This window comes from Aethalodelphis obliquidens, unplaced genomic scaffold, assembly GCF_003676395.1.
Source record: "Aethalodelphis obliquidens isolate GAN/ISIS:26980383/991018 unplaced genomic scaffold, ASM367639v1 scaffold26, whole genome shotgun sequence".
In the NCBI taxonomy this organism is placed as follows: Eukaryota; Metazoa; Chordata; class Mammalia; order Artiodactyla; family Delphinidae; genus Aethalodelphis; species Aethalodelphis obliquidens.
In genome coordinates, this window is record NW_020837970.1 from 4,552,841 (window position 1) to 4,577,845 (window position 25,005).

General features: G+C 34.5%; 1 protein-coding gene across 11 annotated transcripts in view; it reads left to right on the forward strand.

The window, feature by feature from the left end:
• Positions 1-25,005, forward strand: part of TCF12 (transcription factor 12) — a 387,457-nt gene that overhangs the window by 164,072 nt on the left and 198,380 nt on the right. For all 11 annotated transcript variants that reach the window (XM_027123116.1, XM_027123120.1, XM_027123115.1 and 8 more), the window contains one exon: positions 23,414-23,516. In XM_027123116.1, the coding sequence (XP_026978917.1) occupies positions 23,414-23,516 (103 nt within the window). The remainder of the gene's footprint in view (positions 1-23,413; positions 23,517-25,005) is intronic.

Consider the following 25,005-nt stretch of genomic DNA (forward strand, 5'->3'; position numbering starts at 1 on the left):
AATTCTCTTTTTTTTTAATCTTCTCAGTGTTGGGTCTTTAAAGTTAACAAGTGGAAGTCAAAACATAATAATCTTTGAATCTCTCTTACATCCTTTTTTGTAATTGTTGAGGATTTATTTTCTGACAGCTTTTTAAAAAAGTTATTTTCTATAAATTTAAATGTTTCTTATTCATGAGAAAATAATGGAGGGTAGATTCTGGCAGAATACATTTTTAGGCCTGCTTAGCCTGTTTTAATTAGTAACAATATTTACAACTACCATTTGTCACAATATAGTTTAAAACCTTTCACATATTACCTTTTTTAAGCTTCATACCAGCTCGTCAAGAAGCCATTTAAAAAAATCCCATCCATTTTAGAGGTGAAGAAATTGAGGCTCAGAGAAGGTAGATAACTTACCAGATATTAAGCACACAAGAGTAGTAACCAGGCAGTATGATTTTAAATTACTGTCCCTTTGGACCATATCACACTTGCTGAAGTTTAAGAGAGACCCCAAAATAGTTGTTATCACTACTTGTCCAGGACTTTGACACATACTCTAGAAGTTGTAAGATGATGTCACTATCATTATTTATTATAAAAGTATTATTCACATTTTATACATTAAAAATATAAGCCATGGAATGAATCAGATAAATTTGCTTCCTGGTATCACCACTGTATTTGACCTTGGAAAGGATAAAATAACTTAATCTCTGAGCCTCAGATTTCTCATCTGCAAAGAGATTTATCTCATAAGAAGTGTGTAAGAATTAAGTAGAGGCATAAAGTATTTAGCACATATGTGTAATTTATTAAGAAGTCTATAAGTGTTCCTCTTTTTACAGTCAGTCTCATGAAAAGTTACTCCATTTTGATATAAAACCATGTTAAGAATTTTACAAGTCTTGGTTGCTCCTTAGAAAGACAGCTGTTTTGAATTCCTGGAGTATGTCCTGAACAAGATGGGGACCTGTTGCAGTTTTTAAATGCCCACCAAGAGGTCCTATAAGTCAGGAAAAGTTAATTATGTTTATAAAATTGAAATTATTGGAAAAGTTCATTACAGATGAACAGATCTTGGGATTTGGAGATTATTGGGAAAAATAAAGTTGGCCAATCCAGGTTCTTATGAACGTAGATTCTTATTAGTCTACATTCTTACGACAGAATGTAGATTTTAAAAGAGGAGGCTTCAGTTAATTCCTCAAATCTGTTTGAAAGATATCTACCTCACAAGGTAGTGATCCTCAATGAGCTTATGTATGTCAAAGGCTTAGCATGATCAACTAATGTCAGTTCCTTTTGTGATGTACTTTTGTTATATATTCTAACATTTTTATTCTGAGAATAAGAAGCTTGGACTGTTTTCCTTCAACATATTGAACAGATATTTAATCCTTTGTGCTGTCAAATGAAGTAATTATTTTCATGTGGTTTTATATCATTATCAATCTACTGCTTTTTGCATGGAACAGTCATGTTCCTGGTGTATAGTATAGGAAATTATTTAGTAATTGAGCAGTGAAATATCACCTGTACTGAACCAAATGTCTTCTCTGCATTGGTGATACCATGAAATCTTATTAAGTTTAGACTTTTCTGAGTTCTTGCTCTGTAAATATTTTCTTCATTTTCCAGTAACCCTACCTTGCTCTCTTAGATCACTTTTCCTCAGTATCTTCCTTCCCAGTTTAGAATTTTACAGTCTTCTCTTGGGTGTCCATATTTTAGTTTGTGCGCTGTTCACATGAAAATCCTTTTTTCTCCCACTTTTTTTTACTTATGAAGCACTTATTGAGATTTCACTATTTTCTAGTCACTGGCATTAGTTGGGCAGAATGAAAATGAGCAGTCCACATTTCCTGGGCAAAAGGAGTGTTCCTTCTCATGAGAAAAACAGATGGTTATACCACAGAATGATAAAAGTTGTAGTAATGAAGGCCCAGGGAGAGTAGAAGCACAAAAATATAAGCAATACTTGGTTATAAAACCTCCAGGGCATATCAAGTGAAAATGATGTTTTGTAATACAAAGAACAGAGGACTTATTCTGGACTTAATTCCTAACATGTAAAACAAAAATTTTTGAACACTATCAGAGTTTCTAGAACTGGGCTCAATAGGTTATTAATAAACAATATATAAATACAGAGCTCTGTGGTCCAATATATTTATGTATTATTGAGTTAAAGAAAATTAGATTTCCTTGTTGGTATTAGGTGTCTCAGTTTTTAATATTATTGTAAATTATAAATCTTTAAGAAAGGAATAGAATATACTACTTCTCACATTTTTTTTTCCTACCGTGGAATCCTTCTGTGTTACATATGAATTGTTTGACTGATAGTAACAGTCTCAAGAAATAGTAAATTAGACAGTTTATATACTTAACTATTAATTTAGATCCGTGATCCATTGCACGTTCAGTTTTGGTTAAGTATAAAGTCAGGGTCAAAATTGATTTTTTTTTTTTTTTTTTTTTGGCATAAGAGTATCCAGTTTTGTTGGCACTGTTTGTTGAAAAGATTGTCCTTTTTCCCCACTGAATTCCCCTGTTATCTCTGTTGAAAATCAATTAACTGTGTATGTGAGGATCAATTTCTGAACTCTCTGTTCTGTTCCATTGATTATTTTTAAACCTTTACATCGATACCATATTATCTTGATCACTGTACCTTAAAATACATCTTGATATCAAGTAGTGTAAGTCATCCAACCTTAATTATTCTGTTTCAAAATTGTTTTTCCTATTCTAGGTACATTACATATACACTGAAACATTTTCAACCAGCATATCTGTTTCTAGAAAATCTTCTGGGGTTTTAGTTGCATAGAATCTCATCAGTTTAAGGGGAATTGGTATTTTAGCAATGTGGAATCTTCTGATCAGTGACTATGGTATAACTTTCTCTTAAGTCTTCTTTAATTCCTGTTAGTAATGTTTTATAGTTTTCAGTGAACACATATTACACATCTTTAGTTTATCACGAAATAATTTTTGATGCTGTTATAAATGTAAATTTCTGGTTGTTCATGCCTTATATAAAAACTATAATAAGTTTTGGTATATTGACCTTATATCCTGCACCTTGCTAAACTCACTAGCTGTAGTAGTTTTTTTGTACATGCTGGAGGATTTTCTGTTTGGATAATGAGAATTTAACTTTTTCTTTTCCAATCTGGATTTTTCCCCTTTATTGAATTGGTTATGATTTCTTGTACAGTGTTGAATAGAAGTGATAAGCGCAGATAGCTTTGCCCTGTTCTTGATGTTGGAAAAACAACCAGTCTTTGGCCATTAAGCATGACATTAGTTATACGTTTTCATTCATGTGATTTATTAGATTGAGGAAATTTCCTTTTATTCCTAATTTGTTGAGAGTATTTATCAAAAATGGGTGTTGGATTTTATTAAAATAATTTTTTTGCATACATTGAGGTGGTCATATGGATTTTCTTTTGTAGTATGTTACTGTGGGATTATATTGATTACTATTTTTAATTTTAAACCAACCTTGCATCCCTGAGATAAATAGCACTGGATTACTATGTGTTGTTCTTTTATATATTGTTGAATTCAATTTGCTAAAATGTTGTTAAGAATTTTTATATTTGAGTAATACTGATCTGTATGATTTTTTTTCCCTTGTACTGTCAGTCAGAATTTGATGTCATGATAATAGTGGCCTCAAAGAATGAGTTGAGAATTATTACTTCCATTTTAATTTTTTGACAGAATTTATGTAATGTTGGTATTATTTCCTCTTTAAATATTTGGTAGAATTTACCAGTGAAGATATGTGGGCCTAGAGTTTTCTTTGAGAGATGGCTTTTAATTTTAACTTTATTAGTAGATAAGAACTATTCAATTTTTTTCTTGAGTGAGCTTTGTTAGTTTGCGTATTTTAAGAAATATATCCATTTGTCCATTTCATCTATGTTGAATTTATTGGCATAAAGTTGTTCATAATAATTCTCTATTACCTTTTAAATATTTATATTAGTTATCTCTTGCTATAATAACAAATTACTGCAATTTTAGTGGCTTAAAATAGTACACATTATGGACTCACAGTTTCTGTGGGTGAGGAATTAGGTATAGCTTAGCTTGGTCCTTTGTTTCAGGGTCTTTTATAAGACTGTAAGCAAAGTACTTGCCAGAACTGAAAGACTGATTGGGGAAGGATCTGCTTCCAAGATCATGTGTTTTTTGGCAGGATTCAGTTCCTTTTGGTTTGTTGAACTAAGGATCAAAGTCCCCTGTTGGCTGGAAGCTGCCCTCAGTATCTTGCCAGTTGGGCCTTTCTGTCATGGCAGCTTACTTCATCATAGCCATCAAGGGAAGAGGGGTCTGCTAGGAAGATAGAAGGCACAGTATTATGAAGCCTAATTATGGAAATGGCATCCCATCACTTTTGCAATATTCTTTTGATTGGAAGCAAGTCGCTTAGGCCAGGTCACACTGAAGAGGAATGGCTTATATAGGGGTATGAATACCAGAAGACATAGATCATTGAGGGCCATCTTAGAGTCTACCTGGCACAGCATTTGTAGGATCTGTAGTTAAAATCCCTACCTCATTCCTGATATTGGTGAATTGTTTCTTTTTCTCCTGATCAGTATGGCTAGAGGCTTATCTCTTTTACTGACATTCTCGAAGAACTAGTTTTTGTTTCTTTGGTTTTCTCAATTGTTTTTCTGCTTTCAGTATGTTTGACTTCTACTCTTACCTTTACTTTGAGTTTAGTTTGCTCTTTGTTTTTTAGTTTCTTAAGGTGGAAGTCGTGGTCATTGATTTGAGATCTTTCATCTTTTCTAACAGGCATTTAGTACTGTAAATTTTCCTCTGACCATGGTGTTACCTGCATCCCACAATTGTTCCTATTTTCTGTTTTCATTTCATTCAGTTCAAAATACTTTATAATTTTATTACTGAATGAATCAGATCCCGCCACTTCCAGCTTACAAAATCAGTTACAAACTTACAAACAGTAGAAAAGAAAGGTGCTCTTAATCAGAATGCCAGCAATCTGGGGAGATGGTGGACTCAGCATCCCCCACAAACCACCTCCGAAGATTCTGCTCAGCCATGAAACTTTTAAAGAGAAGGAGGGAAGTAATCTCAGTTAATTGTTGAGATAGGGGGTCAGAGTCATCATCATCCCCCCACTGCTTGCAGGCTCGTTGACTTCTTGTGATCTTCCTCTAGATGTTATCTTGTTCACACAGTTTGTTCAGGAGATGACTGAAGGGGAAGCTAAGGGAGAGATCTGGTCATCTTCATTTCTACATTTCATTGCTTATTCTTCATTTCTTTTTCTTTGATCTATGGAAAGAACCGACAAGTTAGACAAGGTATTGTGTGTTAAAAGATTTGAAAGGTGTGCTTGGGCCAGAAATGAGTAGAGCATGGTGGCACCTGGTTTAAAAGTTAGTTACAATATAGCTTTGCTAAAGTGACAAGAAAAGGGGCTTCTTGCTGAGGGTGGTTTCCTGCAAAGAGCTGCTTACAAATCCCCACTTGTCAGAACATCATTTCATTTCTGTGGGGTTAGGGGTGAAGGTCTGTCTTGTAACTTCTTCATGCTGACATAGAGTGCCATATTCTCAGAGTAGAGGGTGTCAGCATGGGTCTGTAGCATCTCTGCTGATGATTTTAGTTGTCTGCTTATATATACGGGTGAAGAAAGCTACAATTACTTTGATGCCCACAAAGAAATAGATTATTATGAGCAATAATGTTAATCCCATTCTCTTGAGGCCAGTTCTTGGAATTGTGCTAGCCATAGATTCAATATTGCTCAAGCTGGAGCAGCTTATGTCATGGCTACAGTCTGGTCATCATGCAGTTAGCTTTTTTCCTGTGGTAGCAGTTATAGTATCTGTAAAACAATTGAGGAGTGTGCATCAGACACTGAGTCTGTGACTCTGTTGTCATAATCATTAACTGCTCAGTTTTGTACTTGGGGCTGGGGTGGGGGTGGGGGGATCCTGCTCTGTTCCAATTTTCCTATTGCTTTCTTCCTTGACCCTTGGGTTATTTACAGTTATATTGTTTAATTTTGAAATATTTGGAGATTCTGTAGATATGTTTTTATTATTGATATTTAATTTATTCCATTGTAGCCAGAGTACATGCTTTAGTTCTTTGTGTAAATCTGTATTTCTGTCTGGTGTTATTTTCCTTTTGACTGAAGAACTTCCTTTAACATTCCTCATTGTGTAGGTCTGGTACTGATAAGTTTTTCATGTTCCATGTGTCTGAAATATTCTTAATTTTTTTGTACAAGGTATAGAGTTCTAAGTTGCCATCTCTTTTCTTCTTCTCCTTCTTCCTTTTCCTCCTCTTCTCCCTGTCTCCTGCCTCTCCCCTTCCCCCCAGCAATCATAGGATTCACTTTGTTTCCCCTCTCTCAGGGATCACTGTCCTGCACTGACCATGTCCAGTGTCTCAAAACTCCTGCTTAATGTATTTTGTTTATTTTTTTATTGTTTCAAGTGTGAGGGTTAATCTGGTCTGTTACTCCATCTTGTCTGGAAGTGGAAGTGGAAATGTAGTTTTTAGTTAAGCTAGTCTGACAGGGACCATGGATTTGCTTCATCAGTAGGAGCCCTATGAGCAGCACGTTATAAATGAATGGAGAAGTGAAGCCAGCACTATTAGCTTTTCCTGCACAACACTGAAAGTACTGGCTTATTCAAGAGATCTTTGGAATTTTGATACCCTGTTTCACTATTGTATAATTGCTTTCCTTATTACCAACTGTCCCCAAATATTTGTCTACTGATACTTTGTAATCAGAAACCAAAAATATGTTCTTTAATATAGTAATATTAGATATCTGCCACTGACTAGCTGTGTGATCTTAGGTCTGCCCCTTGACTTCCCTGAATCTTTTTTCCTTGTCTCTGAAATAAGTCCTCTGTCATAAATAAATCATTTTCAATCAGGGTTTCCAGATTCTGAAAAGGTAGTGGTAATGAGGGGTTCATGATTTATTTTAAAATATAGTAAATAGTCTAATCCAGTAGTTTACCTAGTGTGTTCCAGGGACCTCTCAGTGTTCCTGAGACCCTTTTAAAGTGCTTTCAGGTTAAAACTATTTTCTTGATACTACTAAAACTTTATTTGCCATTTAAGTATTATTTTCCTGAATGTAATATGGAATTTCTAAATGCTACATGATATATGATGATGTATGCCCTGACAGTTCTTGTGTTTTTAAAATTTCTCAGGTTTAATTTCTCATATGGTAAATATCAGTGGATATGTCCCACATAAAGAAAAGCTTTTTGGTGTTCTCTATTTTTTAAGAGAAAATATTTTTTATTCAAGAGGTCCTGAAACCAAGGGATTCTGAGACCTTGAAAATGGCTGGCCCAATAGAAATTATTCTCTATTTACGTACATATTCTACTGCCAGATTTCTTGGTGCTGGAGATTTAAAAAAAAAAAAATTAGTGGCTAACATTAAGTCATCTGCTGTCATAGTTCCCAAGTTTAAATCAGTTCTCTACCACTCTCTGACCCTGGGAAAGTTATTTAAATTCTCTAGGATAAAATTTCCTCATCTATGAGATGGAGAAAATATGGTATCAATATATAGTTTAAATTAACTGATATAATACCTGACAGCCCTTAACACAGTGCTAGCATATGGTAGTCACTCAGTAAAAGTTAGCTGTGATGCTTATGATGCCACCAGAGGTGTGCTTATTGACATTTTTGTTTTCTGGGTATCAGCGTTTCATTTTGCCTTAGGGCATTCTTAGCAGCTCTTAATGCAGTATTTCTTCTGCCTTAATGGCACTGCTTATTCTGCTTTGAAGCTGTGCTGGCATGTTGCCATATTCTAAACTACACCCAACCCAGGAAGTTTAACTTGGAAGTTGGCAGACTGGCTTGGGCTTCTTTTAAAATATCACGGGTCGTGACAACTTGTCCCTTAAACTAATAGGGAATCTAATATTAGTAATTAAGCCTTTGGAAGCTATAATGTGAAACATATGAGGCTCAGACTTCATACAAAAATTACTCACTTTATTAAAACATTTTCAGATATTGTCTCTTTCTTCTTCCAAACTGAGCTCCTTGAAGGCAAAGACTGTTTTATTCATCCTTGTATTCTGGCACTTAGCACGGTGCCTGATACATTACTGGCAGTAGTACTTACATATACCTATGCATTGTCACACTTCCATATGCACATTTTGACCTCTTTAATTTCATAAGTAACTAGATTAAAATGATATGAAAAGACAGGTAAAAGAAAAAAGAGGTAGTTACAGGGAAGAGGAAAACAAGAAGAAAGTTAAGAGGAGTACAGACAAGAAGATCCCCTCTCAGAAGTGTTGATAAACACACCTGTTGGCATCTACAATAGAATTTAATAGTACGCACTGAAAACATAAGAACTCAAAGCAGACAGGCAGAAAAAAGAGAAAAATCAATTTAAGTTACTGCTATGAATGAAATTGTCACATTGGATTAAGTAGATGATAATTCAGTTTCTGCCACTATTAGCCATGATATCTAAGCAGCACATCTCCCGATCTCTCTTAGGAGGTATATAAAAGAAGACTGGTAGTACTGTGAACTAGTACTGATTATCAAAGAAATGCTGGTCTCCTATTTTTCTCAGTATCTGAAAATTTTATATGATGTGCAAATGTACTTATCTAATCTTATATTTTTGTAAGTATCAGAAAAGTTTGTACTGGGTGCAAATATAGTAAAACAGTATCAATTTAGACTAAATGTCTGAATTACTGTATAATTTTACTTTTAAGGAAATAACTATGTTGTTCTTTTTACTTTTAATTATGTGTATTAGCTAGAAGTATTCTAAGAAATTAATGCCACTTAAATTTCCTTGTCAATTTCATTTAACTGGATATGTAGAATACACATACACACATCAGAGCCAAGTTTTTCTCTAATAATAGATAGCTATTTGTTTGATTGCAACTTGATGAAGTTGCTGGTTTGTGTTTTATTACCATGTTACATGAAGAATACTGTCCTTAGGCAGTAGAATCATGGTCATGGAGTGAGATGCTTCCACTGAGAAGCATTCAAAACTCATACTAACTGAGGGGACAATAGATTCACCTCTGCTTCTCATACTCACTCTAGGGTGCATGCTTTTCTTAGTAGAATGAAAGAGGGGTGGAACTGTTTTTAGTACATTAATTTTTTTTCTGCTTTCTTTTTAATGAATTCACATAATTTGGTTAGATAAATATATGTATGATATGAGTAAATTATGATATCTAGACATTTGAGTAGCCACAAAAGTCCTGCTTTTAGTGATTAAAAAAAGTTGGTTTGCTCATATTCAAATCTAGTATATGTTTTTCACATTGGTGAATGAGGGCTCCCCGAAGGGGTCACTACTCAGCAGTATGTTGGAGTTACTCAGAGAGAGGCCTTGCTGGTTAGGCAACTGATGGAAAAGGAGATACTTCACGTGCTGATTCTTAAAAGCAAGGAGGTTGACAACATGCAAAAGTGAGTAATGGGTCTTTATTAAAGTGCCGTGAAAAGGGAGGGTAATGTATTTAGAATTTAATTCGTTTGATCTCCATAGCAGTAAAGGCTAATCTAGAAAAGTTTCTTTACATACAGCTTTGAAGTGTTAACATATGGATGGGAAATACAGTGATTCTAAAACTGTAGTTGTAGGATATTTATAGACAAATATAATTTTTTTATCTTTATTGGAGTATAATTGCTTTACAATGGTGTGTTAGTTTCTGCTTTATAACAAAGTGAATCATTTATACATATACATATGTTCCCATATCTCTTCCCTCTTGCATCTCCCTCCCTCCCACCCTCCCTAATAGACAAATATAATTTTTAAAATGCTTTCTTAATTAAGAAAGAGAAGCTTTGTCAGAAATATTTTAAATGCTTTGTCAAACAAAAAAATTCTTAAGTTAAAAATGAGGGATTGTTCAAAATCCAAGAAAAACTTGCTGAGTTCTTTCTCTAAGCTACTCATTTAGTATTGAAGTCTCTGCTAAGAGGACCAGGCTTAGTTTTCAGAAGCCCATTTGTCATTAAAAAGTCATCTCTAAAAGTTAGGTTTTGTTTATCAGATATTTTCAGAGTAGTTACACCTGCCTCTCATATCTGATGGTGATGTCTTTCTACTTTTCAAAGGAAGTCCTGACATTTCAGCTGCTACGAACACTGCAAGAAAAACTGTATAGATCAGAAAATAGGGGCACTACCATCCTTTGGTATTACGTAGAAATAAAAATTTCTTTTTTGCCCTTTCTTTGTTGGAATATCCATATGGTACCTGTGGTCCTCTAACCAGGTAACCACCATGGGTTTTGAAGATCTAGGAACTGAAGAAGGGGACGATGGGTTTGTGTATAACTAATCCTTGTACATTCAGTTGCTATATCTGGATAGCTTCATTGCTGCAGAACAAATCACAAATTCCCTAAGGAAGACTAGATGCCTCATCTGATACTTTTTCTCTGGTTGAGCCTCAGGTTGAGGTTGGATTTCATTCAGGCTGTTACCCTAAAGATTTTTATCTCTGTGGGAATATATATATATATATATTTGCAATTTTCATTGCCTAACAACTTAGGTCATTCAGATGTCCCCTTTAGTTTATTGGAATGGAGTTACACAGTTTTTCTCTAGAATTTTTCTCCCCATTTTGTTATAATGAATAATAATTCTTAACTGTAATTGCCAAGTTATTATCATAAACTTCATCTTAAGGAGGGAACTCAACTGCTGGTCCTAATGGTAGAAATTTGCTTCTAGGTTTGTTGGAGCCTCTGTTTGCATTCTCTTTAGGAATTATATCAACATCACTGAAGATTGCTGCAGTTTATTACCACCTTGGGCAAGGGGAATGTTCTTCAGGAGGAATGAATGCCTGTACTTGATATCTACTTACCAAAGGAGATTTTCCATTTCCCATTTTGTTTGCTTTTTCTCCATCACGATCCATGGGTTCAAAATGTTCTCAAAAGCTCTTTTGACTGTCCCTATTATTTTGAGCACCACTAGCCAAATTAGGTGGTTTAAAATTTTTTTCGTTTTTCTGTTTTCCTGGCTCTATTCCTTTATCACCTATGTTTGAATAAATATACTCTTCATTTTGTGTGGCTCCAGCCTATCATTGAGCCATTCAGTTCACAGTAATTCCAGGGAGGAACAATTATTTTTAGAGAGACAGCATTGCATGATGGGATGGAGTCAGACTGCCTGGGTTTAAATTCCCATCCTGCCACTTACTGTTGTATACCAGGTGAATTATGTAAAATATCTGTGCCTATTTCATTATCTATCTACTATTATCTGGGAATAATAGTTCATGGGGTTGTAAGGATAACGAGTGAAGCCCTTAACTCAAGTTCTGGCAAGTAGTACCATTAAATGTATGCTGATGCTATTATTAATGCAGGCATAGAAAACCTTAAATCAGATAAATTGAATGAAGACTGGATTACTCCTAGAAGGAATCGCTGACCCTTCAACTATGACCCTTCAACTTATTTGTTTTCATCTTTAAGGAAATAAGTCTCGGCCAGTGGTTCAGCACCCATATGAACCAGTTAGCAAAAGAACATTGTTTCACTATTATACTTTTAATTCAGATTTACTCTTAAAAATGAGTGGCTTTAGTCATAGGGGCAGGAAGAGGTAGTGTAAGTGACGTGTGATACGTATCACCATGGCTCATTACAGAATCCAAAAGTATGGTCCTAAGTATCCTATCCTATGGTCCTAAGATATGCAGTGTTGTTTTAATCATGAACTATGAATTATTGTGTCTGTGAGTCAGATTCTAAAAATCAGCATCAGCCAACACTGTTGCCATGGCTCTAAGAGCCTATACAACACTGGGCATTAAGACAGGATACTGTCAACAAACTAAAATATCTTACTTCTGTCAAATTTTGCTGTATCAACACCTGGTGTAATGACTACAGTTTTAATTACAGAACCTTAAGATGAACTAAGGAGCCTAATGAAGATTAACTCATTTAACAAATATGTCTTGAACATTTATTATGGTGAAGGATTGCCTTTGCACCCAGGTCAGACTATTTCAGATAAGAATGTAGCTACATAAGGGTTAATGAACTAATAAAGAAATGTAATGCTGATTGCTTTGTTTTTTGCCAACTGGAAAGTGCATCACAAATTAGATACAGCTTGTAAGTGGACTTTGGAAGCTTTCTTTCAGAAGTTTGGGGTTGTCTATGGAGAACTTTCTGATTCTGTAAGAGATTTTTTTTTCCTAAACAATAATACATTTTTATTCTAGAGAATAGTTTAGTAATATCTAGTAAATTTAAAGTTGTGTATGCTCTGAAAGCCAGTGACGTTACTCCTAGGTATTAACCCCTAAAAAGTTTCGTGTAACTTCTCATATGTGTACAGAGAGACACATTACTAAAGTGTTTATAGCAGCCTTGTTTGTAATAGTGGAAGAGCTGAATGTCATCAGAAGGGGGCTGGGTAGATAAATTGTGGTATTTTTATAAATAGAACATTATACAGTAGTGACATGTATATACCAGTGTTAACACTTTTCCAACATATATCAGCCTTACATATTGACTGTTAAGTGAGTATAGAAAAAAGTATACTATTTAGATAACATTTTAAAACATGCAGAGTGGTGCTTTGTTTAGTTAGAGAATATGCATATTTAATAAAAGTATTAAGTAATGCATGAAAATGATTTTTAAAAGAATAAGTTTAAGATAGTGTTTACTTCTGAGGGGAATTTGGGAGAATTCCACAGGGTTTTAAACTATACTGGCAATGTTTTATTTATTGAGTTGTGGATACATGGCTGTTTATTACATACATTTTTTATTACATACATTATTATATGTTCGAACTATTTTAGAAACATTTAAAAATTGGAAGAAAATGTGTCAGAGTATTGTTTGCATTTCAGTTGAGGTAAAATGGGAGTCTTTTTTTTCTTACATAGTTGATGCTGTTTCTTTACATTTCCAATTTTCTACAATGAGGGTATGTTATTTCAATCATATTAAAGGAAAAAACTGAGAAACTATATTTTTCAGAAAAACAATAAATGGTTTTCATAGAAATTTTAGGAGATAATAGGCAAGTAAGATAAAAAATTGTAAACTTGTTACAATTTTCTAGTCTTTTTCCTATAAACTTTATAGAGGTTAAATATTATTATACTCTGTACCAATTAATTTTTGTTCTAATTTTTCCCACCTAATATTATAAAATAAATGCTTAACATATAGGACTGGTATTTTAGAAATTATTTTAAAATATACTATTGTACCGAATGTAAGAACATTGCTTTGCTCAGTGGCTGGTATTGTATCATGTCTTCTTACAGTTATTTATTGCTTCTTAATGCATGGGTTTTAATAAACTTATGTTATTCCTAGGTTTGATTTATTTGAATTGATTTCACGAATATCAGCAAATATTTTTAAATATTTATTGAGCAGTTTTATGTTCAGTCTTAATCTATTGACGTACAGTAGTAGAAGATAAAAGGTTTAAAATATGTAAAATCTAAGGTTCTTTTGCAACAGAACCCATTTTATCTTTCTTTTATCTAATTTTCCCTGGTTTCATATAGTGCGTGAACAGGATAGGGGAATTATGGTTTAAAAATGTGAGCTCTGTAAGACTTAATGAGGTACTTGTGGTGCAGAAGAAGAAATAATAGCGGCTAATATTATTTTTCTGTATACCAGGCCACATGACTTACAAGATAATATAGGCTAGTTCTTCTCCAACTTTAGTTAGAGAATATGAATATGAATGAACCCCCTAAAGCTCTTCTCAAAATACGTGTTCTGATTTTTTAGGTCTAGGACGCACTCAGACAAGTGTAAAGTCAGAATGTTTGTTTAGGAGTAAGCTAAACTAACAGGTTTCACCAATTTTGCCCACTCGCCTCTAGCAACCACCAGTCTATTCTCTGTATCTGTGAGCTCCAGTTGTTTGTTTTAAGATTCCACGTATCAGTGAAATCATTAGGTATTTGTCTTTCTCTGACTTACTTCACTTAGCATAATGCCCTCAAGGACCATCCATGTTGTTGAAAATGGCAAAATTTCCTTCCTTTTATATGGCTGAATAGTATTCCATTGTCTATGTATATGCATACATACACACCACATTTTCTTCATCCATCCATCCCATCCGTCCATCCATCCATCCGTCCGTCCATCCATCCATGGACACTTAGGTTGCTTCCATGTCTTGGCTATTGTATATAATGCTGCAGTGAACATGGAGGTGCATGTATCTTTTCAAGTTAGTGTTTTCATTTCCTTCAGGTAAATACCCAGAAGTGGAATCGTAGGATCATATGTTAGTTTTATTTTTAATTTTTTTGAGGAACCTCCATACTGTTTTCCATAGTGGCTGCACCAGTTTACAATCCCATCACCAGTGCACAAAGTTTCCCTTTTCCCCACATCCTTGCCAACACTTGTTATTTCTTGTCTTCAGCCATTCTAACAGGTGTGAGGTGATAACCTCATTGTGGGTTTGATTTGCATTTCCCCAATAATTAGTGATGTTGAGCACTTTTTCATGTCCCTGTTGGCCATCTGTATTCTTTCACATCCTCTGCCCATTTTTTAATAGATTGCTTGTGGGTTTGGGGTTTTTTTTTTTTTTTTTACAGTTTAGCTGTATGAGTTCTTTATATGATATTAACCCCTTATCAGATATATGATGTGCCAATATTTGCTCCCACTTTATAGGTTGCCTTTTCATTTTGTTGACGTTTTCCTTTGCTTTGTGCAGAAGCTTTTTAGTTTGATATAGTTTCACCACTTGTTTATTTTTGCTTTTAGTGTCAAACCCCCAAAATTATCACCAAAACCAGTGTCAAGGAGCTTACCACCTATGCTTTCTTCTATGAGTTTTATGGTCTCAGGTCTTATGTTCAAGTCTTTAATCCATTTTGAGTTAGTTTTGTAATCTTTTAATAAACCTTTTATATGTGTAGTCAGGATGTTAGTTTAGGAATAAACTAAACTAACAGGTTTTCTTCAACATTTTATATATGCTGCACTACACTTTATAGTACAATTTTTAAGGTAGTTAAAAAATACAATTGTTATAAAATACAATCTCTAGTTTTTTATTATTATATACAGTAAACAAAATTGGTCTGCCAAATTACCTTAAACCATTGCCAAAAGCTTGTTCTCTTTGTTTACCTTTGTGTTGTTTGATAACAAACCATTCTTGGTCCAACATCAGTCCACAAACTGTACTTTGAGAAGGACTGACAGAGAGTATCAGAAATTTATTAGAAAGGAAGGACGTGTTAAAGAATCCGTGAGTGATTTTAAGTTATGTGATTTAAAACATGTTCAGTATTGTTTTGTAAACACTCCTATGAATACTAATTAGAAGACAAAAGCATTAGTGAAGATTTTTAATCATGTGCAGTTCTAAAGTAACACGAGAAACGCACTTTTTTTATCCTTTGCCTCATGACTTATTTTTCTCCTTTAGAAAATACATGGAATTTTTTTTTAAAAAACTATATATTAACATGACCTTTTAATATAGCTTTTGCAGCCAAATGTAAAGTCAGTATGTTTGTTTAGGAGTAAACTAAACTCACAGCAAGGTTTCCTCCAAGTTTTCTGTATAGTACACTGTATTTCATAGTATAATTTTTTAAGATAGATAATTTTCTAATTGAGTTTACTTTTCACTATTTTAAATTCTTGTTCTAAATGGATCATCAGTTCCTGAACTGGAAGGAACTTATTAGCCTCTGTAAGTTTTGCCAGTTAATGGGAAGAAGGCAAAAATCTTTATATTAGAAACCATCAAAAAATATTATGTTTCTTGTCTGAATTTAGTGTCTAGTTTTGGGGAGAACCAGATAATACTTGGGGTAAAATTTTTTTAAATTAAGTGTTGTTTTCCTGTGTTCTTCCAAACATCAGTCCTTCTGGTACTGCTTATCCATAACCTTACAAACTGAAGTTGCAGCATTATTATTGATTTACATTTTTATCCTTGAATTTTATATAGAAAATAGTTACAGTATAGATGGGTTAATAATTTTGAAATAAAATAATTTATTTTACTTCCTTTTGTACTTGTAGTAGAAGAATGTTTTTACTTTCTATGTATCATGTGTTAATGGATTTATGATTTTGATGTGGTCATTGCTGGAGAAATTAACATTGAAAATCTGTAAGGAGGATTGTAGATGAATTCCAAAGACATACTCTTCTTGTAAGTTTTTATTTAAACATAAAGAGAATATAGAATTGAACACTCTAGAAGATGGAGATCTATAATATAGAAAATGTCTGCCAGAATTAAGTCTGATTGCATCTAACAGATGACATTAGCAGTTACTTGGATAAATTTGTGAATATGGTTGGCTCAACTTAGAACTGAATCTGAGTGACCTTTTTTAGATGATCCTTTGGAATCTCATGTTTAAAAGTATTTTTATGCACTTGTACTAAGCAGTATTTCATGTATCCATCATGTTTTCTGAGCATCCCTTCCACCTCTAAAAGATTTTGATTCTTCCTGTCCTCCCACCCATGGTAATTCAAGACTTGCTCTTCAGTCTGGGGTTATAGTAATTCTGCGAAACCACTTCTTAGTGTTCATAAATAAAAAGTTATCTATAGAGGTTGTTCATCCTCTCAAGAAAAACTTAAGCTCTTAGGTGTACACAGAGTTCTGTGCTGGTCTTTTTTGGAATGATAAAAAGGAATGAAACATTGTTGCCTTTTAGGAACTTGTGGATCTCCATGACAAAACCCAGATCTATCAAGAAAATTTATTATGTTTTAGCACCTGACCTATTTAAGGATAACAGAACCTTGACATATTGAATATTAAGTTGCTTTTTCATATGTAGACCTGATTCATTAATGCTGAGCATTGTTCATTTTTCATTCATTCATTAACAGATTTTACTAGTCACATACTATGTGCTTGTTAACATACTTGTCACTAGTGATAAGAGTAATGAGTGATATAGACACAGTCCCTGCTTTCAGGTAACAAACTATTGTGATTAGATCAACTCACTTGTCTTTTTCATAGGTGTATTTATTTATTTATATTTTTGGCTGCGTTGGGTCTTCATTGCTGCGTGCAGGCTTTCTCTAGTTGCGGCAAGCTGGGGCTCCTCTTCATTGCGGTGCACGTACTTTTCATTGTGGTGGCTTCTCTTGTTGCGGAGCACAGGCTCTAGGCCTGCGGGCTTCAGTAGTTGTGGTACGTGGGCTCAGTAGTTGTGGCTCATGGGCTCTAGAGCGCAGGCTCAGTAGTTGTGGAGCACAGGCTTAGTTGCTCTGCTACATGTGGGATCTCCCCGGACCAGGTATCAAACCCGTGTCCCCTGCATTGGCAGGCGGATTCTTAACCACTGCGCCACCAGGGAAGTCCCTCATCGGTGTATTTAACTGAAAGAGACACTTTAAAGAATTTGTTTAAAAGCTATAACTTTATTTATCTAGACATTTATTTTGCTAATCTGGCATAGGTAAATAAAGAAATACAATAAGGACACTTTTTTTTCTCTTTTAAACTTCATTTGTTATTTCTACGTATTTTTATTTTCATTTTACTTCTCTTTTAAGTGTGACCACTCATTTATATTAGGCCTCATTCAGAGCTTTCTGGCAGCTTGTGGCTATTGGCTGACTCTCTACTAGCTTTGACCACTTCGAAGCTATAGGACTTCACTATTTGGTGTGAAATCTGTGGCTCTTTGAATACCAAAAATCTGTGGTTGTTTGTTCAGTCCCGTTAGATAAGCTAGCACCTTATTAACTTTCTTTCTGCTAGTTATTGGGTGTTCTATGGAAATATTAATTGAACCTTTATATCTGAAGCCCTGCAGCATTTTAAGGATTTAGCAGCTGAAACCTCCCATCCATCTGTCATTTGTTCTGAGGATTTGAGAAAAAGAGACATGGTGCCTGACTTTTCAGAATTTGTAGGACATAACAGTCTCAGATGATAGTAATGGCTAGGATATATTGTGTGCTTACTATTTGCCAGGTACTTTTCCAGTTGCTACTACATACAATAACTCATTTAGTCCTTACAACAACCTGTGAGATAAATATTGTATTATTATTATTATCCCTGTTTTACAGATAAGGAAACTGAGGCAAGAAATGTTCCTTTGCTTCAAGTCACACAGCTAGTATGTGGCAAAGATGGAGTTCAGGCCTGCCAGTCTGGCTCCAAAAATTCCACATTTATCCACTATACTGTACTGTGTAATTATAATAGATAATTATGGTATAATTTAAATGGGTAATTAAATAGGTAATTTCAGTAAGTGTGAGCAGTGACATGATGGAAATGCCTGCTGCTATGGGAGCTCAGAGTGAGTTCACCCAATTTGGTAGGGTCAGGGAAAGTGTTTCTGAGAAAGTAAATCTTTATTGAAAGAGCCTTTCTCCCCATCCCTTTTTAGCTATTGAAAAGAATTGTAAAGAATATTTTAAAATAGAATTAGACAGTGGTTTTCAAACAAAGAAATAGCCACATAGGTTAGAAAAAACATGTCTTTTCTCAACTTGGGAGCGTTCTCTGGTGATTACGCCATATTTATTGGTTGGGTGAAATAAATTTTTTAAAAGCTATTTAAAGAATTAGGCAACAAAAAAAGTTACTGTAATTTTGAGGAGACAAACAAGAGGAGAGCACTATTATGTAAATAATACTAGGTGCTTTTGTTTTGTTTTGTTTTTGATAGAACAAAAGATTGGATTGATAATGTGCAGTGTAAATTAGTTTAAAAACGGTAACAGCTTTGATCGATTAGAGTCTGTTGTCATATTGTAGCAAGGATTAAAGTTTCTAAATTCTGTACTGTAAAATGAACATAGAGAAAAGTATGAAATACATTTTATAGAACATATTTCGTAATATCAAAGCTTTTATGAAGTGTTATGTATTCATAGGTGGGAGTATTTAAGAATTGCAAATTAAATTGTCATTTAGATATTAAATATAGAATTGAACAGTTTTTGTAAACTGTGTATCAACTGATTTTATCAGTTATAAAATCACTGATAAAAAAGCACTTTTGAGTACTTTCCATTTTTATTGTAAGACAAGAACAGTAATTTTCTAGGGTTATTTGGAAATACTTTTGTGCTTAGCAGCATACTTTGGCTAAAAAGCTACTATGATAGATGAATCTGACAGTATTGCTCTGTCCTTCATAATGTAGTGTTTATCATCTCTCATGTATGAAAATCTCATTTTTATTAGCAGCTATTTTCATGGTAAAACCATTTTCCAGAATTCAGGATCTTAACAAGGAGCTCCAGGGGATCAAGTTTGACTCCTTTTATTACCATGGTAATGCTTTATCAATTTAAACTATGCACCATGATAGTTCTGTATTTAATGATCTCATTGGTTTACTTCCCTTTTTTTTAAAAAGCCAGCTGTACACTTTATTTTTTTTATTGTTTATTTTTATTTTTTTATTTTTGGCCATGCTGCATGCAGAATCTCAGTTCCCCGACCAGGGATCAAACCTGTGCCCACTGCAGTGGTAGCTCGGAGTCCTAACTACTGGACCGTCAGGGAATTCCTGGTTTACTTTCTTTATATTCCAGAATTGAAATAACATTCACTTATCAATACCGCTGAATGATCTCCTTGGGCTTCATTTTAACAATTGCTTGCTTGGCTTTTGTTCCTTTCTTGTTACTCCAACCCCTCCCTCAGGCCAATCACCTCCTGCTCATTTTCTCCTGCCATTTGATACTCTAGCTAGTCATTGCATTATTCTGCTTCCTTCCTTGCTCTTCTGTCAACTCCATTCTGCATTATGCCTTTTTGCCTTTCTGACTTATGGACATCTATGCTCTTTGCTTAACTTAACTGTATGTGGTACTTAAGGGGTCTGCTGTTTAAACTCTGGTTTAGCCAACCCATTTCTTTCATTCAGGCTCTATTTGACATCTGTCTTCTACTTAAAACTAAATGGATGAATACTTACCTGCATATATAAAAACATTTTGTTATTCTAATTGCTTTCGATTGTTTGTTAACGGTGGTATTTCTCCCTAAGTTATACTTACCTGATACTTCTGGTGTTTTAATGTGGTTCTGGTTGGGGGGAAGCGGAGAACTCAGCTATCACCTATGTAGACTTGAGTTTTTCCTTTCCATATATGAAAAAGATTTTTATTTCCAGATTGTCTAGGTTCTTGCTGCTAGAAGTGTGGTGCATGGGCCAGTAGCATCACCATCACCTGTTGGTTAGAAATGCAGAGTCTTAGGCCCCACTCAAGACCTTATGCTTCTTAATCTGAATTTTAACAAAATCTCTAGTCAATGGATATGAACACTGAAGGTTGCAAAACACTGTTGTGTAGGTATCATCTCGCTAGTTGACACAATTAACATGCTGACTGATAAATACCTGTGTACTTTTCTGAGCTGATCTTATTTAAATGTTTATAAATTATTTTGTAACTATTCATCCTGGTTCATCAAAAGTTATATTCTGGGTGGGTATCACTTCTATTATGAGGAAGCAGTGATAAGAATAATCTCAAACAATAGCCAGTCCCAGTTTTTTAAGTGAGGTTTTGTCACATATTAGATCTGAAACTATGACAAACTGTTTGTTTGTTTGGCTGCGTCGGGTCTTAGTTGTGGCATGCAGGATCTTCGTTGCGGTGTGCAGGATCTTTCGTGGTGGCGTGAGGGCTCTTCCTTGTGGTGTGCAGGCTTCTCTCTAGTTGTGGTGCATGGGCTCTCTAGTTGTATCACGTGGGCTCCACAGCGCACAGCCTCAGTAGTTGTGGCACGTGGGCTCAGTAGTTACAGTGAGGGCTTAGTTGTCCCGCGGCATGTGGGATCTTAGTTCCCTGAGCAGAGATCGAACCCATGCCACCTGCGTTGGAAGGCGGATTCTTAACCACTGGACCACCAGGGAAGTCCCTGAAACTATGACAAACATTTTTGAGTCCAGTTTCATTGTTCCATCCTCCAGCATCAGTTTGCATCTGTGGATGAAGAACTGTTCCTTTCTTATCTTTTAGGCTGTGGCTTTTCAAAAGAATTTTGTGCACTTTGAGGTGTGGGAAAAAATACTCAAATTTCTATTTAATTTTTATCTTACATGAACGAAATTATGACTTACTGAAATTTGTTATATTGGTTAATAGTATATATATATAATTTATGAGTAAATAGATATTGAGGGCCCATATTCAAATCTTGCTTGTATGTGATGACACAGGTTTATAGATTCCTCTGTGGTACAATATGACAATCCCAGATTTTATTATTGGACTAGGAAATAATCTTGTAATAAATTCTATACTGTACGTTGCTGTATGTGGTTGCAAATGGATAAGAGATAGTACTTACTATTATTTGTGTATGGTTCATAGAAAAATAATTCTGTTTTCTGAGCACGTATTAATAGGGGCTTAGAGATAGATCTTCTCTGTGCTTACTGTGATATATGTTATATGTGAAGTTAATTCACTGTGTGTGTACAGTTATTTGATGATACCCTGAAACTTAGATTTATTTGTATTATTATTTATATTATTATATAATTATATTATTTATTTATATACTTGCGCTTTAGGAAATAGTTTAAAATGTTTTTAATGTTTTTATTTTCATAGTCATGAAAGAAAAAAGTTCTTATTGCACTTCAAGGAGGAAGAGAATTGAGAACATGCAAAATTAATCTTTTATTATCCTTTAACATTCAAATAAAGTGTGAACAACATGGCTGACCTACAAATGCATTTATGTTTGCATTTTTCAAGAGCAATACTGTTGTTTAATAATGATAAGCAATATTTCAGTGAGGTTTTTTCGTAGGTTTCAACAGTCTTCTTTTGACTCTATGCCTAAGAATGGCAGTGGGAGGGAGTGGCAGAGAGAAACACCCAGATGAATGTGAGATAGTAGGATGTCACTTAGCACCTCAAGGGTGTTCAATTTTAAGCAACAGAGGTAAACTCCAAGGAGTGACTTTAGCTGGGAGCCATTCTATTTTGTATATAGCTCTTGCTGCATGTGGCTGTGACAGACAGGACTATGGTTGTGGTTACCAGAGGACACCCTTGTGGTCATAACCAAGTTGTGTCACCAAGATTCTTCTTGAGTGTCTGTCACATGTTTATCAGTGATTCTAAAAGTAGATAAAAATGAAACAAAGATTCATTTGGGAGTTAGCACTCCCAGCAGATTAGTTTTAAAACAGAACAGCAGAAGGTGTTGTGACATGCATCCCCAAGCAATTGTAATGATTTGACAGTTATTTAGCCCTCAATTCCTAGCCCTTTGGTTGAACTGACAGCATGCCTGCAAAGATAGTGAGGCCTATTTCAGCCCCATTAATGTCTTCTTGAATGTTAGCCTGCAGTCTGGGTAATGATAAATGTTCGCTGATTGATGATTTTATAGTCCCAGAGGATTCTGGGTGGTTTCTGTAAGCCAGGGCAGTCAGTTTTTGTTCTTGTTTGGGCCTCTTGTAAGATTTTCTGATCTTTACTAAAATCGTTTTAAGTTGGCAAAAGGGTGGGTACCACCTCAGTTTTAATTAACTGGGGGTTCAAAGCCTTGTTTAGAAACTATATGATTTTGGAGGTGATGCTGTATTTAGCATGTATAAGAGTCTGAGAACCAGAACAGCTTTTATCCACTGAGCTTTTTGTAACACTTACCGTATTTGTGAACTTTCATGTCTTTTAGGCTCCTTCACTTTTAAAAAACATGTTTTAAGTTATAAGGATAAATTTAATAACAGCTATTGTGAAATAATAACATTAGCTTTATTGTTTTCATGGTGTTTGCAATTTCATTTTTTAGATTCTTAAGAATTTAAATTAACTATCTTTGTGTTTTCTTTTTTACATGGCTCAGTTTCTATAGGAGTATATCTTGTTATACTAGTATTAAAAGGAGTATACAGATCTTCTTTTGCTAAATATTTGTTTGCCATTTAGGAAAGGATTCATTTCTAGTATATTGATTGTCGATTTTTTAAAATATTTTAAGTAAATCTTATAATTGCCCAACCCTTTATTGATAGGGTATGGAGGCAGAGAAAGGAGGATACAGATAAACATTTTCCTAATTTATTGTAACTCAGAAATATATTTTCTTAGTTCATCCTTTTAGAACTTTACTTTTGTCTGTAAAGAAATTGTAGGGCTAATTTTTTTTTTAATCTATAAAGAAATTTTTTGACTTTAATATCTTAAAAGGAATAAAAGCAGCACTTCTGTTTAGTTTTTCAAGTAATGAACCAGAAACTTGGTTAGGAATGACCATTTGTAAGTCTGTATATTAATTAGATGAGTGTCATTATGCTCAATTAGCACGACTGCCAAATAATCTCTTTAATACTCCGGTCTTTTTTTTTTTTTCTCTAGGGTTTTACAGACAGCCCTCATTACAGTGATCACTTGAATGACAGTCGATTAGGGGCCCATGAAGGCTTGTCCCCAACACCTTTCATGAACTCAAATCTAATGGGTAAGTTGGTAATTTCTCTGCAAGTAGTCTTCACAGAGCCTCTTTGGTCAGAGACATTTTTTATCTCCTTGTCCAGGATGGACACCTAAGTATGTAGAAGAAAGTTTCTAAGTTTCTAGGGGCATCTGGGCTTTCTTTGTTCAGCTAAGTTTGAGGGGCAAGCGTTCAGAAATGTGGTTCCTTCTATTAGAGCATTATTGTCATTGCTATCAAAAAGGAAGCAGCAGTGTTTTATCTGTTAGTTTTGGCAGTGTCTGTGCCATCAAGCATTATGTTTTCTGCTTTCTGGGCAGAGAAGCATTTCAGAGACATTTGTTTGTAATTTACTATTTGTCTTAACAGTTGTATATATGTGGTAATTAAAAATATGACAGCAGTGATTTTAGGCAAATTTTACTCATTTTGGGCAGTATTTCTTTTGACACTGTTTGATCAAAACATAATAATATATTTAAGTGTTGCAGCATTTGTTTTAAGCACTTGGGTTCTTATTGGGGATTTAAAAATTTTTCTTCTGCTGTAGTAAAGTTGTACTTTGAACGACATTACCTACCACCTAAACCTGATTATTATTTTTGGCAAAACCTTTAAGGTTAGCCATTCTCTATATCTCCCCCTACTCACTGCAAACCAGCCCTCCCTTCCTCTCTCCCCCTGCCCTCTCACTTTCTCATATCAAAGTTTATAGCTATTCAATCTGAAATGATAAGCCCCCAATTTTTTCCCCCCAGTTTGGATGCCACTCTTTTATTAAGCGAGAATTTTACCTTTTTGCAGAACCTGATTCAAAAGAATCTGTTTTATGACATTATTTTTCCTTCTTGTTTATGCTGGGGCTGAGCACATTACAAAAGCTTTATTTAATCTGTCTTACTGGTTGTCAGTGGTGTCATGTTAATATGGAAGGTTTGTGTAATTGACATTGATTTCATTACTTTACTTCTTAAGGACATGACCTATATTGTGATCTTAGAATTGTCCTTTTAAGAGACAGCCATGCTAATCTAAGTGGATTACCCAAATCCAAAATCCTGGTGGTCTGCAGTTTCTTTATAAATGGTTTTGTTTAGCACAGTCTTTATTTCCCTTACCCTCCGTAAAGTATTGAGGAGATAGATTCTGATATTTCAGTGTGGATTTTGCCTAAGGCAGTTACCACTTTGAAGCCAGAATCATTGAGTATGACACAAGAGTAAAAATAAAACTTCTGTTTAAAATGACAATTTGTTTCAACATAAATGAAAGTGAAAATGAAAATCCTGGTATTAAATATATTATCATTCCAGGTAAAAATCAGAATTAAATATAGAACAAAATAATTATCCTTGCATTTGGCCAGGGAAAACTTTGTAATCTATCTTCTAAATTTTCTGTCAAGCTTACTATCAAAGTAAAGTAGATGTGACACTCCAGATGGTTTCCTTTTGTAGTATAACTTTTCCCCAAGTAGCGTTTAATTTATGGTAAATATGGTAGAGCAAACTATAGT